At 40.9% G+C, this 12,688-nt stretch overlaps 1 protein-coding gene across 1 annotated transcript in view; it reads left to right on the plus strand.

Annotated features, from left to right (window-relative positions):
* Positions 1–12,066, plus strand: part of slc1a3a (solute carrier family 1 member 3a) — a 34,324-nt gene extending 22,258 nt beyond the window's left edge. Inside the window, exons 7-10 of the mRNA XM_036979359.1 lie at positions 1,842–2,075; positions 2,175–2,369; positions 3,728–3,862; positions 6,098–12,066. Coding sequence (XP_036835254.1) covers positions 1,842–2,075; positions 2,175–2,369; positions 3,728–3,862; positions 6,098–6,305 — 772 coding nt within the window. The 3' untranslated portion in view covers positions 6,306–12,066. The remainder of the gene's footprint in view (positions 1–1,841; positions 2,076–2,174; positions 2,370–3,727; positions 3,863–6,097) is intronic.
* Positions 12,067–12,688: the final 622 nt, after the last annotated feature.

The raw sequence follows: 12,688 nt of genomic DNA on the forward strand, positions 1-12,688 counted from the left end.
GGGGCTGGGAATTACAGGGGGGCTGGGAATTACAGGGTGGTTGGGAATTACAGGGTGGCTGGGAATTACAGGGTGGCTGGGAATTACAGGCTTTTTGGGAATTACAGGCTGGTTAGGAATTACAGGGGGGCTGGGAATTACAGGGGGGCTGGGAATTACAGGGTGGTTGGGAATTACAGGGTGGCTGGGAATTACAGGGTGGCTGGGAATTACAGGGTGGCTGGGAATTACAGGGTGGCTGGGAATTACAGGGTGGTTGGGAATTACAGGCTGATTGGGAATTACAGGGTGGCTGGGAATTACAGGCTTTTTGGGAATTACAGGCTGGTTGGGAATTACAGGGTGGCTGGGAATTACAGGGTGGTTGGGAATTACAGGGTGGCTGGGAATTACAGGGTGGTTGGGAATTACAGGCTTTTTGGGAATTACAGGCTGGTTGGGAATTACAGGGTGGCTGGGAATTACAGGCTTTTTGGGAATTACAGGCTGGTTGGGAATTACAGGGTGGCTGGGAATTACAGGGTGGTTGGGAATTACAGGGTGGCTGGGAATTACAGGGTGGCTGGGAATTACAGGCTTTTTGGGAATTACAGGCTGGTTGGGAATTACAGGGTGGCTGGGAATTACAGGCTTTTTGGGAATTACAGGCTGGTTGGGAATTACAGGGTGGCTGGGAATTACAGGCTTTTTGGGAATTACAGGCTGGTTGGGAATTACAGGCTTTTTGGGAATTACAGGGTGGCTGGGAATTACAGGCTTTTTGGGAATTACAGGCTGGTTGGGAATTACAGGCTGGTTGGGAATTACAGGCTGGTTGGGAATTGCAGGCTGGTTAGGAATTACAGGGGGGCTGGGAATTACAGGGTGGCTGGGAATTACAGGCTGGTTAGGAATTACAGGGTGGCTGGGAATTACAGGCTGGTTAGGAATTACAAGGTGTCTGGGAATTACAGGGTGGCTGGGAATTACAGGCTTTTGGGGAATTACAGGCTGGTTGGGAATTACAGGCTTTTTGGGAATTACAGGGTGGCTGGGAATTACAGGCTTTTTGGGAATTACAGGCTGGTTGGGAATTACAGGCTGGTTGGGAATTACAGGCTGGTTGGGAATTGCAGGCTGGTTAGGAATTACAGGGGGGCTGGGAATTACAGGGTGGCTGGGAATTACAGGCTGGTTAGGAATTACAGGGTGGCTGGGAATTACAGGCTGGTTAGGAATTACAAGGTGTCTGGGAATTACAGGGTGGCTGGGAATTACAGGCTTTTTGGGAATTACAGGCTGGTTGGGAATTACAGGCTTTTTGGGAATTACAGGGTGGCTGGGAATTACAGGCTTTTTGGGAATTACAGGCTGGTTGGGAATTACAGGCTGGTTGGGAATTACAGGCTGGTTGGGAATTGCAGGCTGGTTAGGAATTACAGGGGGGCTGGGAATTACAGGGTGGCTGGGAATTACAGGCTGGTTAGGAATTACAGGGTGGCTGGGAATTACAGGCTGGTTAGGAATTACAAGGTGTCTGGGAATTACAGGGTGGCTGGGAATTACAGGCTGGTTGGGAATTACAGACTGGTTGGGAATTTACAGACTGGTTGGGAATTAAAGCGTTACTGGGAATTTAAATCTCAATGTACCGGTCTCTCACCCATTTAATTAACCTCTATATCTATCCAATAAAGAGAAAATACTTCAAAAAATAAGAAAAGTAGAACTTGTTATTGTGTACTATGTGATAGTGGAAATGTGTTGATCTTGACGGTACCACAATAACATGATGTAGCACTCGCTTGGTATTGTGAGCCTAAATTTGACGTGGGATTTGTTTTGCATTTTTTTTGCATCAGGTATGCACCCGTTGGTATCCTGTTTCTCATCGCTGGGAAGATAGTGGAGATGGATGACATCACAGAAACGGGCGGCCAGTTGGGCATGTACACTATAACAGTCATTATTGGCCTGTCTATCCATGCCTTCCTGGTACTGCCCACACTCTACTTTGTGATCACACGGAAGAATCCCTTTGTCTTCATCTGTGGACTCCTGCAGGCTCTCATCACCGCGTTGGGGACCTCATCTAGGTGAGTTGTCATGGTGATAGACAGTAGATCTGACTTTTACTGACTCCCAATGTCTCGTCTGTCTCTCTCTCTCTCGCCTTTCCTCCTGTTCACCCTCAGCTCAGCCACGTTGCCCATCACCTTTAAGTGTCTGGAGGAGAACAATGGGATAGATAAGAGAGTGACACGCTTCGTGCTGCCAGTGGGCGCCACCATCAACATGGACGGCACCGCCTTGTACGAAGCTATCGCGGCTCTCTTCATAGCCCAGGTCAACAACATGGACATGAACTTTGGACAGATCCTCACTATAAGGTATGTCCATCCAGTCCATTAACCAAGCTCTTTGGGATGAATCATGACTTACGCTTAGTCTCCCACTAACATCAATGCAAATTCATGGAAGTTCAAAAATATTTTTCTGGGATTTAGTAAGCTTCTGGGAAAAGGAGGAGCTGCAGAGGTTGATTTCTTTGAAACTGAATGAGTCAAGGGTTTGTTAAGGATCGGTGTCCCTTCCACGGGACGGTTGACCTAACGTAGGCTAATGCGATTAGCATGAGGTTGTAAATAACAAGAACATTTCCGAGGACATAGACATATCTGATATTGGCAGAAAGATTAAATTCTTGTTAATCTAACTGCACTGTCCAATTTACAGTAGCTATTACAATGAAAGAATGCCATGCTATTGTTTGAGGAGAGTGCACAATTTTGAACATGAAAAGTTATTAATAAACAAATTAGGCACATTTGGGCAATCTTGACACAAAATTTTGAACAGAAATGCAATGGTTCCTTTGATCAGTCTAAAACGTTGCACATACACTACTGCCATCTAGTGGCCAAAATCTAAATTGCACCTGGGCTGGAATAATACATTATGGCCTTTCTCTTGCATTTCAAAGATTAGGCTACAAAAAAAATACAAAATAACATTGTTTTTTTTCCTATGTATTATCTTTTACCAGATCTATTGTGTTCTATTCTACTACATTCCTTTCACATTTCCATAAACAACAAAGTGTTTCCTTTCAAATGGTACCAAGAATATGCATATTCTTGCTTCAGGGCCTGAGCTCCATGCAGTTAGATGTATGTCATTTAAGGCGAAAATTGAAAGAAAAAAAAAGGCTAATCCTTTTAAGCGAAAAGTGTCTTACAGAAGTGATGTGTCCACAGAACTAGAATGGCATAACAGGCAGCTAGTGTGTTCATCTAATCCAATGTTTCCCGAACTCTGTCCTCAGGACCCCAAACAGTACATGTTAAATGTGTTTTTTAAACTAGGTGAGTCAGTTAACTTATTTTCAATGACTGCCGGTTCAGTGGCAGAACGACAGATTTTTTTTTACCTTGTCAACTCTGGGATTTGATCTTGCAACCTTTCGGTTACTAGTCCAACACTCTAACCACTAGGCTACCTGCCACCCCACTAGGCTACCTGCCACCCCACTAGGCTACCTGCCACCCCACTAGGCTACCCGCCACCCCACTAGGCTACCTGCCACCCCACTAGGCTACCTGCCACCCCACTAGATTAGTTTATTATTTGAATTAGCTGTGTAGTGCTAGGGCAAAAAACAACATGCACCCTTTGAGGACTGAGTTTGGCAAACCCTGATCTAATCTAATCTATTTCTTTGGTTGTGTCTCTCTGTCCTGTGGAATAGCATCACGGCCACCGCAGCAAGTATCGGTGCAGCTGGGATACCACAGGCTGGACTGGTCACCATGGTGATTGTGCTGACCTCTGTTGGACTGCCCACTGATGACATCACCCTCATCATTGCAGTGGATTGGTTCCTGTGAGTACAGTCTATTTCCTGTAACAATTATTTATAGTTTGACTGATATGATCATCTTCTAAAGAAGTTTGGATATTTACTGTGTGGACAGTGTCAGACACAGGGATGGAATTGTAGGATTTGGGGTCCTGACCAGCTGGACTAGTAGACAGCAGTTTCTACCAGCCCATGTATTGTTCCACTAGCCAAGGATCCAACATCTATGCCATGCCATATTTAAGAAGACAGATTTCGGGCTATATTTTGATATGTTCTACTAGCCTGGTCTGACAACTAGCCAGTGACTAACGGGTTAGCTTAATGTCCATCTCTGGACAGAAACCAAAGCCTTAGGGAATACTCAGTCAGTATAGGTAGTGAGAGACTCCCTTCACATTCCATTCTCCCCAATCCATCTGTTTCTGATTCTATCGACATGTGATTCCTCTAAAGATCTCAAGCATGAGTGGCTGAGCGTTTCCACTTTTCTTTTCTGAGGTTATTTAAACATACCCATTGTGTTCAACGATAATCATAATATTGTTGTATTATATATTTTGTATTGTAGATATGTAGTGGTGTAATAATGTTACATGATGTAGTGTTTTATATTTTGTTTTATATGTAATGTAAGTGCTTTAATATATTTCGACCCCAGGAAGTGTAGCTGCTGCCTTGACAGGAACTAATGGACATCCCTAATAAACCACAGGAAGTGTAGCTGCTGCCTTGACAGGAACTAATGGACATCCCTAATAAACCACAGGAAGTGTAGCTGCTGCCTTGACAGGAACTAATGACATCCCTAATATACCCCAGGTAGAATAGCTGCTGCCTTGGCAGGAACTAATGGACATCCTTAATAAACACCAGGTAGAATAGCTGCTGCCTTGGCAGGAACTAATGGACATCCCTAATAAACCCCAGGTAGAATAGCTGCTGCCTTGGCAGGAACTAATGGACATCCCTAATAAACCCCAGGTAGAATAGCTGCTGCCTTGACAGGAACTAATGGACATACCTAATAAACCCCAGGTAGAATAGCTGCTGCCTTGGCAGGAACTAATGGACATCCCTAATAAACCCCGGGTAGAATAGCTGATGCCTTGGCAGGAACTAATGGACATCCCTAATAAACCCCAGGTAGAATAGCTGCTGCCTTGGCAGGAACTAATGGACATCCCTAATAAACCCCAGGTAAAATAGCTGCTGCCTTGGCAGGAACTAATGGACATCCTTAATAAACCCCAGGTAGAATAGCTGCTGCCTTGGCAGGAACAAATGGACATCCCTAATAAACCACAGGTAGAATAGCTGCTGCCTTGGCAGGAACTAATGGACACCCCTAATAAACCCCAGGTAGAAAGCTGCTGCCTTGGCAGGAACTAATGGACATACCTAATAAACCCCAGGTAGAATAGCTGCTGCCTTGGCAGGAACTAATGGACATCCCTAATAAACCCCAGGTAGAATAGCTGCTGCCTTGGCAGGAACTAATGCACATCCCTAATAAACCCCAGGTAGAATAGCTGCTGCCTTGGCAGGAACTAATGGACATCCCTAATAAACCCCGGGTAGAATAGCTGATGCCTTGGCAGGAACTAATGGACATCCCTAATAAACCCCAGGTAGAATAGCTGCTGCCTTGGCAGGAACTAATGGACATCCCTAATAAACCCCAGGTAAAATAGCTGCTGCCTTGGCAGGAACTAATGGACATCCCAAATAAACCCCAGGTAGAATAGCTGCTGCCTTGGCAGGAACAAATGGACATCCCTAATAAACCCCAGGTAGAATAGCTGCTGCCTTGGTAGGAACTAATGGGCATCCCTAATAAACCACAGGAAGTGTAGCTGCTGCCTTGGCAGGAACTAATGGACATCTCTAATAAACCCCAGGTAGAATAGCTGCTGCCTTGGCAGGACGTAATGGGCATCCCTAATAAATCCCATTAAATACAAATTATGTCCACCAGTATGTGAAATGATACACCTGGTTTTAGTTTGCCAAACCTCCAATGGAAAATGAACCGTTTTTTTCTCTCTGAGAAATAGGCTGGGTAGTGCATGCATGCCTTTGCCAAATTTCACACCAAAGTGTTGCCTCTGTGCAAACCTTGCCTTTTCTTTGGGGAGAAAAATATTTTAGAAAATGAGTCCCTCGTAGGAAAGCTGAAATAGTAATATTCTGAGTGTTACATTCCCCTTCTGTACGGTATATTATCTCTAACAACTGGACTGCCTCCATTTTATACAGAGACAGGTTGCGTACCACCACTAACGTGCTGGGAGACTCGATTGGCACAGGTATTGTTGAGTATCTGTCTCGTCATGAGTTACAATCCAAGGATGCGGAGATGGGGAACTCTGTGGTGGAGGAGAAAGACAAGAAATCATACCAGCTCATCGCCCACGAGAACGAGCATGAAAACGAGAAGCCTCCAGTCAGTGAGACCAAGATGTAGCACCAACAGTTTGACCACTGTGGTGTTTTTAATCCCATGGTAAAGGGAAGCAACCCATATCAATCCTCAAAACACACAAAAAAAATGATAGTGTTTGTTTAGACCAAGAAGCTGAACCAAGAGTATGTACAGGATGTATTTTATTTGATCAAGAGTTCTGCAGCCGTTCGTGCTGATTAGATTTCATTGAATAACTTATTGATATTGATCTAATCAAGAAGATGCAGTGGGGTCTGAAATCATTAACACCGTTGATAAAAAATCAACAAAAATGACCGTATCAAATAAATAATTAAATTACTGAGTTATATTGTATGCACAAAAAAAGGACAGTTATGTTATGTTGTAAAATAGATTTTGTTTAACAAGTCATGTATTCTTTTTTCAAAAAGGTAAGGGTCAAAATGATTGACACCCCTGTTTTCAATACCTTGTGAGGATGACGACACTGAGCCTTTTGATACAATATTTTCTGAGTTGGAGAACACATTGGGAGGGATCTTGAGCTTATGGACTGACATGAAAATACCAGTGTTTTGAATTGAAGAGGGCAGGCCATAAGTGCAGACAAAGGATATCAAGGATCTGGAAAGATTCTGTATGGAGGAATGGTCGAAGATCCCAATGTGTTCTCCAATCTTATAACACATTTTTAGAAAAAGGCTCAGTGTCATTATTTTCGCAAGGGGAGGTAAAAAAAAAAAAACATATATATATCACTCGTTAAACAATATCCATTTCGCTGAGCAATTGTATTAGTACAAAATAATATCATTTTAAAAAGAAATGGAGCATACAACATAGCTCACTATTTAAATTATTTTAAACAGTATTTTTTGCTCATCTTTAACAGTGGTGGAACAAGTACTCAATTGTCATACTTGAGTAAAAGTAAAGATACCTTCGTAGAAAATGGCTCAAGTAAAAGTGAGAGTCACCCAGTAAAATACTACTTGAGTAAAAGTCTACAAGTATTTGGTTTATAATATACTTAAGTATCGAAAGTAAAAGAAATTGCTCAAATATAGTTAAGTATCAAAAGTAAAAGTATAGATCGAATCCCGAGCTGACAAGGTAAAAATATGTTAACCCACTGTTCCTAGGCCGTCATTGAAAATAAGAATTTGTTCTTAATGTTCTTAACTGACTTGCCTAGTTAAATAAAGGTAAAATAAATTGTAAAAATAAACCATTTCACAGTCCTTACATTAAGAAATCCAAACAGCACAATTAAAAAAAACAGTTTTTATTGACGGATAGCCAGGGGAACACTCAGACGTAATTTACAAACGAAGCGCTTGTGTTTAGTGAGCCCGCCAGATCAGAGGCTTTTGGGATCACCAGGGATGTTCTCTTGATAAGTGTGTGAATTGGACCATTTTCCTGTCAAAATGTAACGAGTACTTTTGGGTGTCAGGGAAATGTATGGAGTAAAAAGTACATTATTTTCTTTAGGAATGTAGTGAAGTAAAAGGAGGCAAAAATATAAATAGTAATGTACAGATTCCCCCCCAAAACGACTTAAGTAGTACTTTAAAGTATTTTTACTTAAGTACTTTACACTACTGATCTTTATGGGTGTCAACCATTTCGGACCCTACTGTAAATCAATGGTTTTAAGTGCCTAGTATGAATTAAATACATAAAATGTTGATCTTCTGAATTAGATACCCAGCAAACAATAATGAGTCATTAGGACATCCCCAGGATGTCACAAAATGGTCGCCTAAAGTTGTCAGGACGTTGTGTCATGGTCCCTCCTGGAGGTTTTTGTCTAGTTTCCTGTTCGTCCCCTAAAGGTCGCAAAGAAATGTTTCATTAGTTTCATTACACATCATCCCCTGATCAGCATATCCTAAATCCAGAGGTTGTGAGTTAGAAATGAAGTTGGGGTCATATTGAAAAGTCAGTATGAAGTGATCATGTCAAATGTAATCATTAATTATAGATTTTTACACTATTTTAGATGAACCACTTACCTGAAAACCGCCATATCATTATATTACTTATAACGGTTTAGGACACATGGGACCATCACGCGACAAAAACTTCCAGGGGACCATGACACAACATCCCAAGAATGTTCAGGGGACCTTCAGGCTACCATGACACAACGTCCTAAAAACGTCCTCAGGACAAACTAGGAACTATAAAAAGGTCACCCAGAGAATGTTCCCTTGGGACCATCCCAAACCCTTAAGGAACCTAACTGGGAACAGAGCTGATTGTCCTCAGTACATCCCCTGTTTTCTGGGTAGGGAATAACTAAGAGTCCCTGCCACTCTTCTATAAGATGCCTTTACCATACCCTTTGATGCTGTTTAAAGTTCAACAGTTTGACAGAGATGATTTATTTTTGATAAGTCAGATGTGAAATTATGTGGTCTTTCATTCTTGCTTTTGTCATATTTTTTTTTTTACGGCTGACAAACCAGAATAGGTTGCCAAACCCTTTGCATCAGAGCTTTTTAGATTGAGGTTTTTCTTTGTAAAACTGCCAAAATATTAGTTTCAACTTGAGGTGGGAGTTGAACAGTATGACATTTTCACATAATCATAATCGTACCAAAAATATAAACAATTTCTGTATGTTACAATTTTGGTCATGCCTTTTTGTGTAAAGACATTACAGGGATCCCTATTACAGTTGAACAAGTTTCATGATTTGATACTGAAACCCTTGATGTCTAAGGGCTCTATTTTTAACAAACGTAATGCAATGGCGGTGGCATGAAAGGGCTGGGTTTTGATGAATAATCCTGTTGTGGTGTGTCGAGACTTGGCCCCTCACTGGCCAATCAGAACATGCTCCATGGTTGCTTGAAGTTGTGCATTTACCGTCTTTTATGTATTGTGTTGTCGTCAACTCTAATTCGAATGTTAGTCCCATTATAACCTAGTTCCTTAAATAGCCTGCCCCCATATTAACTAAATATGTTGAACATGTTTGCAGTCCACATTGATCTAGTTGCATTGCTTCAATATGGAAATACATTGTTAACATAGGCTGTAGCGCTCTCACTAAAATAGGGGCTAGGCGTACTGTTTATTTCATGCTGGACATGGACACGCAAAATGTGGTCAATAAGTCATATTACATTCCCTAGGCTATTGACATAGAGGATATAGCCAAAGAAGACAGTATATCATTCTAATCAAATTCTAATTAAATTGGAACCACAACTTGTTTTAAATAGGCTATGTTTAAATACAGTTACAGGCACCGTAATTGCTGCGTTGGGCGTATAATACAGACAAGGCAATTTAGACTATGGAGGGTTTTACGCGCATCCAAACGGGATAAAGATCCATTATGAAGAGAAAAGGGTCATGTCCGCTCACCGTTATACTGCTCGCAAATGTAATGTTCTGCAAACATTATGGAACCATCTCACAGATCATATTTGCACTTCTCCAGAAATAGCAGATTAAATTGCATTGCATTTGAGCCTTAAACCAGCCTCACCATAAACACATGGAAGGTAAATCTTAATAATACGTTAATCAAGTTAATCAAACGTTAAACAACACGTTAAACAACGTTAAACGTTAAACAACACGTTTTTCAAACAACAATATTTCTAAATAGGATAGGGTCAGAAGCATGATATCATAAATCGCTTCTTTCGTTCCATGGTACTGTGTGCACACGCAGGCCTACATGTCTTCACGCATAACATTTGCACATCTACAGTAAACGAAATACTAGATTCCTGTCAATTGTATCGTTCCCTATGTGCGAGGTAGATTCTCAAAAAATCGTCCATTAACATAGCATTATAGGAAGACTGAATCATTTGGAGGAGCGCATCTTCGGTAATAGGAGAAGGGATGGATAGCCTACTTGAACAAGCGAAATTCAGGTAGACCATTTCAAGCACCTTTAATCATAAACTACTTGGATAATGTCCAGGATAAAAAGCAACACCAATGTGATCCTGCTAAACCAGCCTTGATTAAAGGGAGGATAGGTTGTGCTTGGTTTTCTAGCAAATTAAACGAAATAGTGGGGAACCAATCGTTTTTTTATGTTTATAAATATGAGATTCACCAGCACAAAAGGCACAGCTTTCCTTCTATGGGCACTGTGCGTCATGGCAGGATAGGGGATAGGCTGCGCTTTCTCTCTCAACATCCGTTCCATTATCAACTCTGTTAAGACCTGCCTTTTGTGGGTCTTAAAACGTCCCTTTAGAACTGTTAAAATTGTCACTTGCGCTCGTTTTTAAGTACACACATCAAATATTGGCAGCCCCCCACCCCACCACCTCAGCGCCATCGAGCTGATGTTAAACAGCTAAATTGCCAAACCTGGCATGAGGCCTGGAAAATGCCAGTGCGCCAGTTTTTACACGAGGAAATTGCAAACTAACGTGCCTTTGACACTCGCGCCTCCTTAGAGCCAGCTGTAAATAGAGCACTAAAGGTAATTGGTACTTTTCTGCTTTTAAACTTTTCAGTCTATTATTCTAATCGAGATCCTATTAAATTGTACTTCCCAGTTCTATGGTTATACTGTCGTAATGATTGGGCAGAAGAAAATGTAGAATGTAGAATTGAGTGTGGTTGTTATGTGACATACCCTAAAGGTGCGACAAATACAACTTGAATTAACATGAACATTTAATTAACTAATAGAACATGTAATCACGCTCTAAAACTCATATAGTGAGAATTTTATATTTCTTCTCAATGTCTTTGATAGAAATTGTTTTGTATAGAAAAAAAGGTTTTGATATATGTATATATAGAATTTGAAGAGTAAAAGATTACTTTAGGAGGATGATGGCTGTGAAGTTTCTGTAAAGACATTCCTTTGAGAACTAGAAGAACCCCCTAGCTATTAAGAACCCCTAGCTATTAAGAACCCCTAGCTATTAAGAACCCCCCAGCTATTAAGAACCCCCTAGCTATTAAGAACCCCCCCAGCTATTAAGAACCCCCTAGCTATTAAGAACCCCCTAGCTATTAAGAACCCCCTAGCTATTAAGAACCCCCTAGCTATTAAGAACCCCCAGCTATTAAGAACCCCCTAGCTATTAAGAACCTCCTTAGCTATTAAATACCCCCCTAGCTATTAAATACCCCCCTAGCTATGAATAATCTCCCTAGCTATTAAGAGCCTCCCTAACTATTAAGAACCCCCTAGCTATTAAGAACCTCCTTAACTATTAAGAACCCCCCTAGCTATTAAGAACCTCCTTAGCTATTAAATACCCCCCTAGCTATTAAATACCCCCCTAGCTATGAAGAATCTCCCTAGCTATTAAGAGCCTCCCTAACTATTAAGAACCCCCCTAGCTATTAAATACCCCCCTAGCTATGAAGAATCTCCCTAGCTATTAAGAGCCTCCCTAACTATTAAGAACCTCTCTAGCTATTAAACAACTCCCTGAGTGCGTCCCAAATGGCACCCCAGTCCCTATATACGTAGTAACCTATTTATATTACACTATTTTTGGCCAGAGCCCAATGAGCCCTGGTCAAAAGTAGTGCACTACATAGGGAATAGTGTGTCATTTAGGAAGCATTCCCAAATCCCATATCTATCTACACCGGCTAATAAGTGGAAGCTATGTGAAACAAACTTTTGAAAATATTGAACATTTGTTTACAATTGATTTTGGTGTCATGTTTGATATGTTTGTTTATTAGCGCCTCAAATAATTAACGACAAACATAAAAATCCCCCCCAAAAAACTGACAGGAAATGTAGATTTTTATTTGTATAGTTTTTAATAAAACATGGACCTTTAAAAGACCCGTGTCATTTTGTGTGTCCTCGTGTTATTACCTGTCCTTTTCTCTACTTTTACTATTTTTTTTTAAAACAACCATGTGATCTGATATTCTTGAAATTGATGATATGCACGTTGGCATAGAAATACAGGTTTTAAATGTAGCGAGAGGAGTGTATATACAGTACTGTGCAAAAGATTTAGGCAGGTGTGAACAAATGCTGTAAAGTAAGAATGCTTTCAAAAATAGACATGTTAATAGATTATATTTATCAATTAACTAAATGCAAAGTGAGTGAACAGAAGAAAAATCAAATCCATATTTGGTGTGACCAGCCTTTGCCTTCAAAACATGTCTATTTTTGAAAGCATTCTTACTCTACAGCATTTTTTCACAACTTCCTAAAACTTTTGCACAGTACTGTATATATATATATATATATAGATATATATATAAAAGTGTATATTTTTTGTTTTTGTTCAATCTGAGCCTGGCAGGGCCCATGCCTACGCCCCTGGATGCTACCATGATTATGTATAGTCTTGAATGAATCGTGAATAATGATGAGTGAGAAAGTTAGACCCACAAATATCATCATACCCCCCCCCCAAATACTAACCTCCCCTGTTATTGCAATGGTTAGA

This window comes from Oncorhynchus mykiss, chromosome 6, assembly GCF_013265735.2.
Source record: "Oncorhynchus mykiss isolate Arlee chromosome 6, USDA_OmykA_1.1, whole genome shotgun sequence".
In the NCBI taxonomy this organism is placed as follows: domain Eukaryota; kingdom Metazoa; phylum Chordata; class Actinopteri; order Salmoniformes; family Salmonidae; genus Oncorhynchus; species Oncorhynchus mykiss.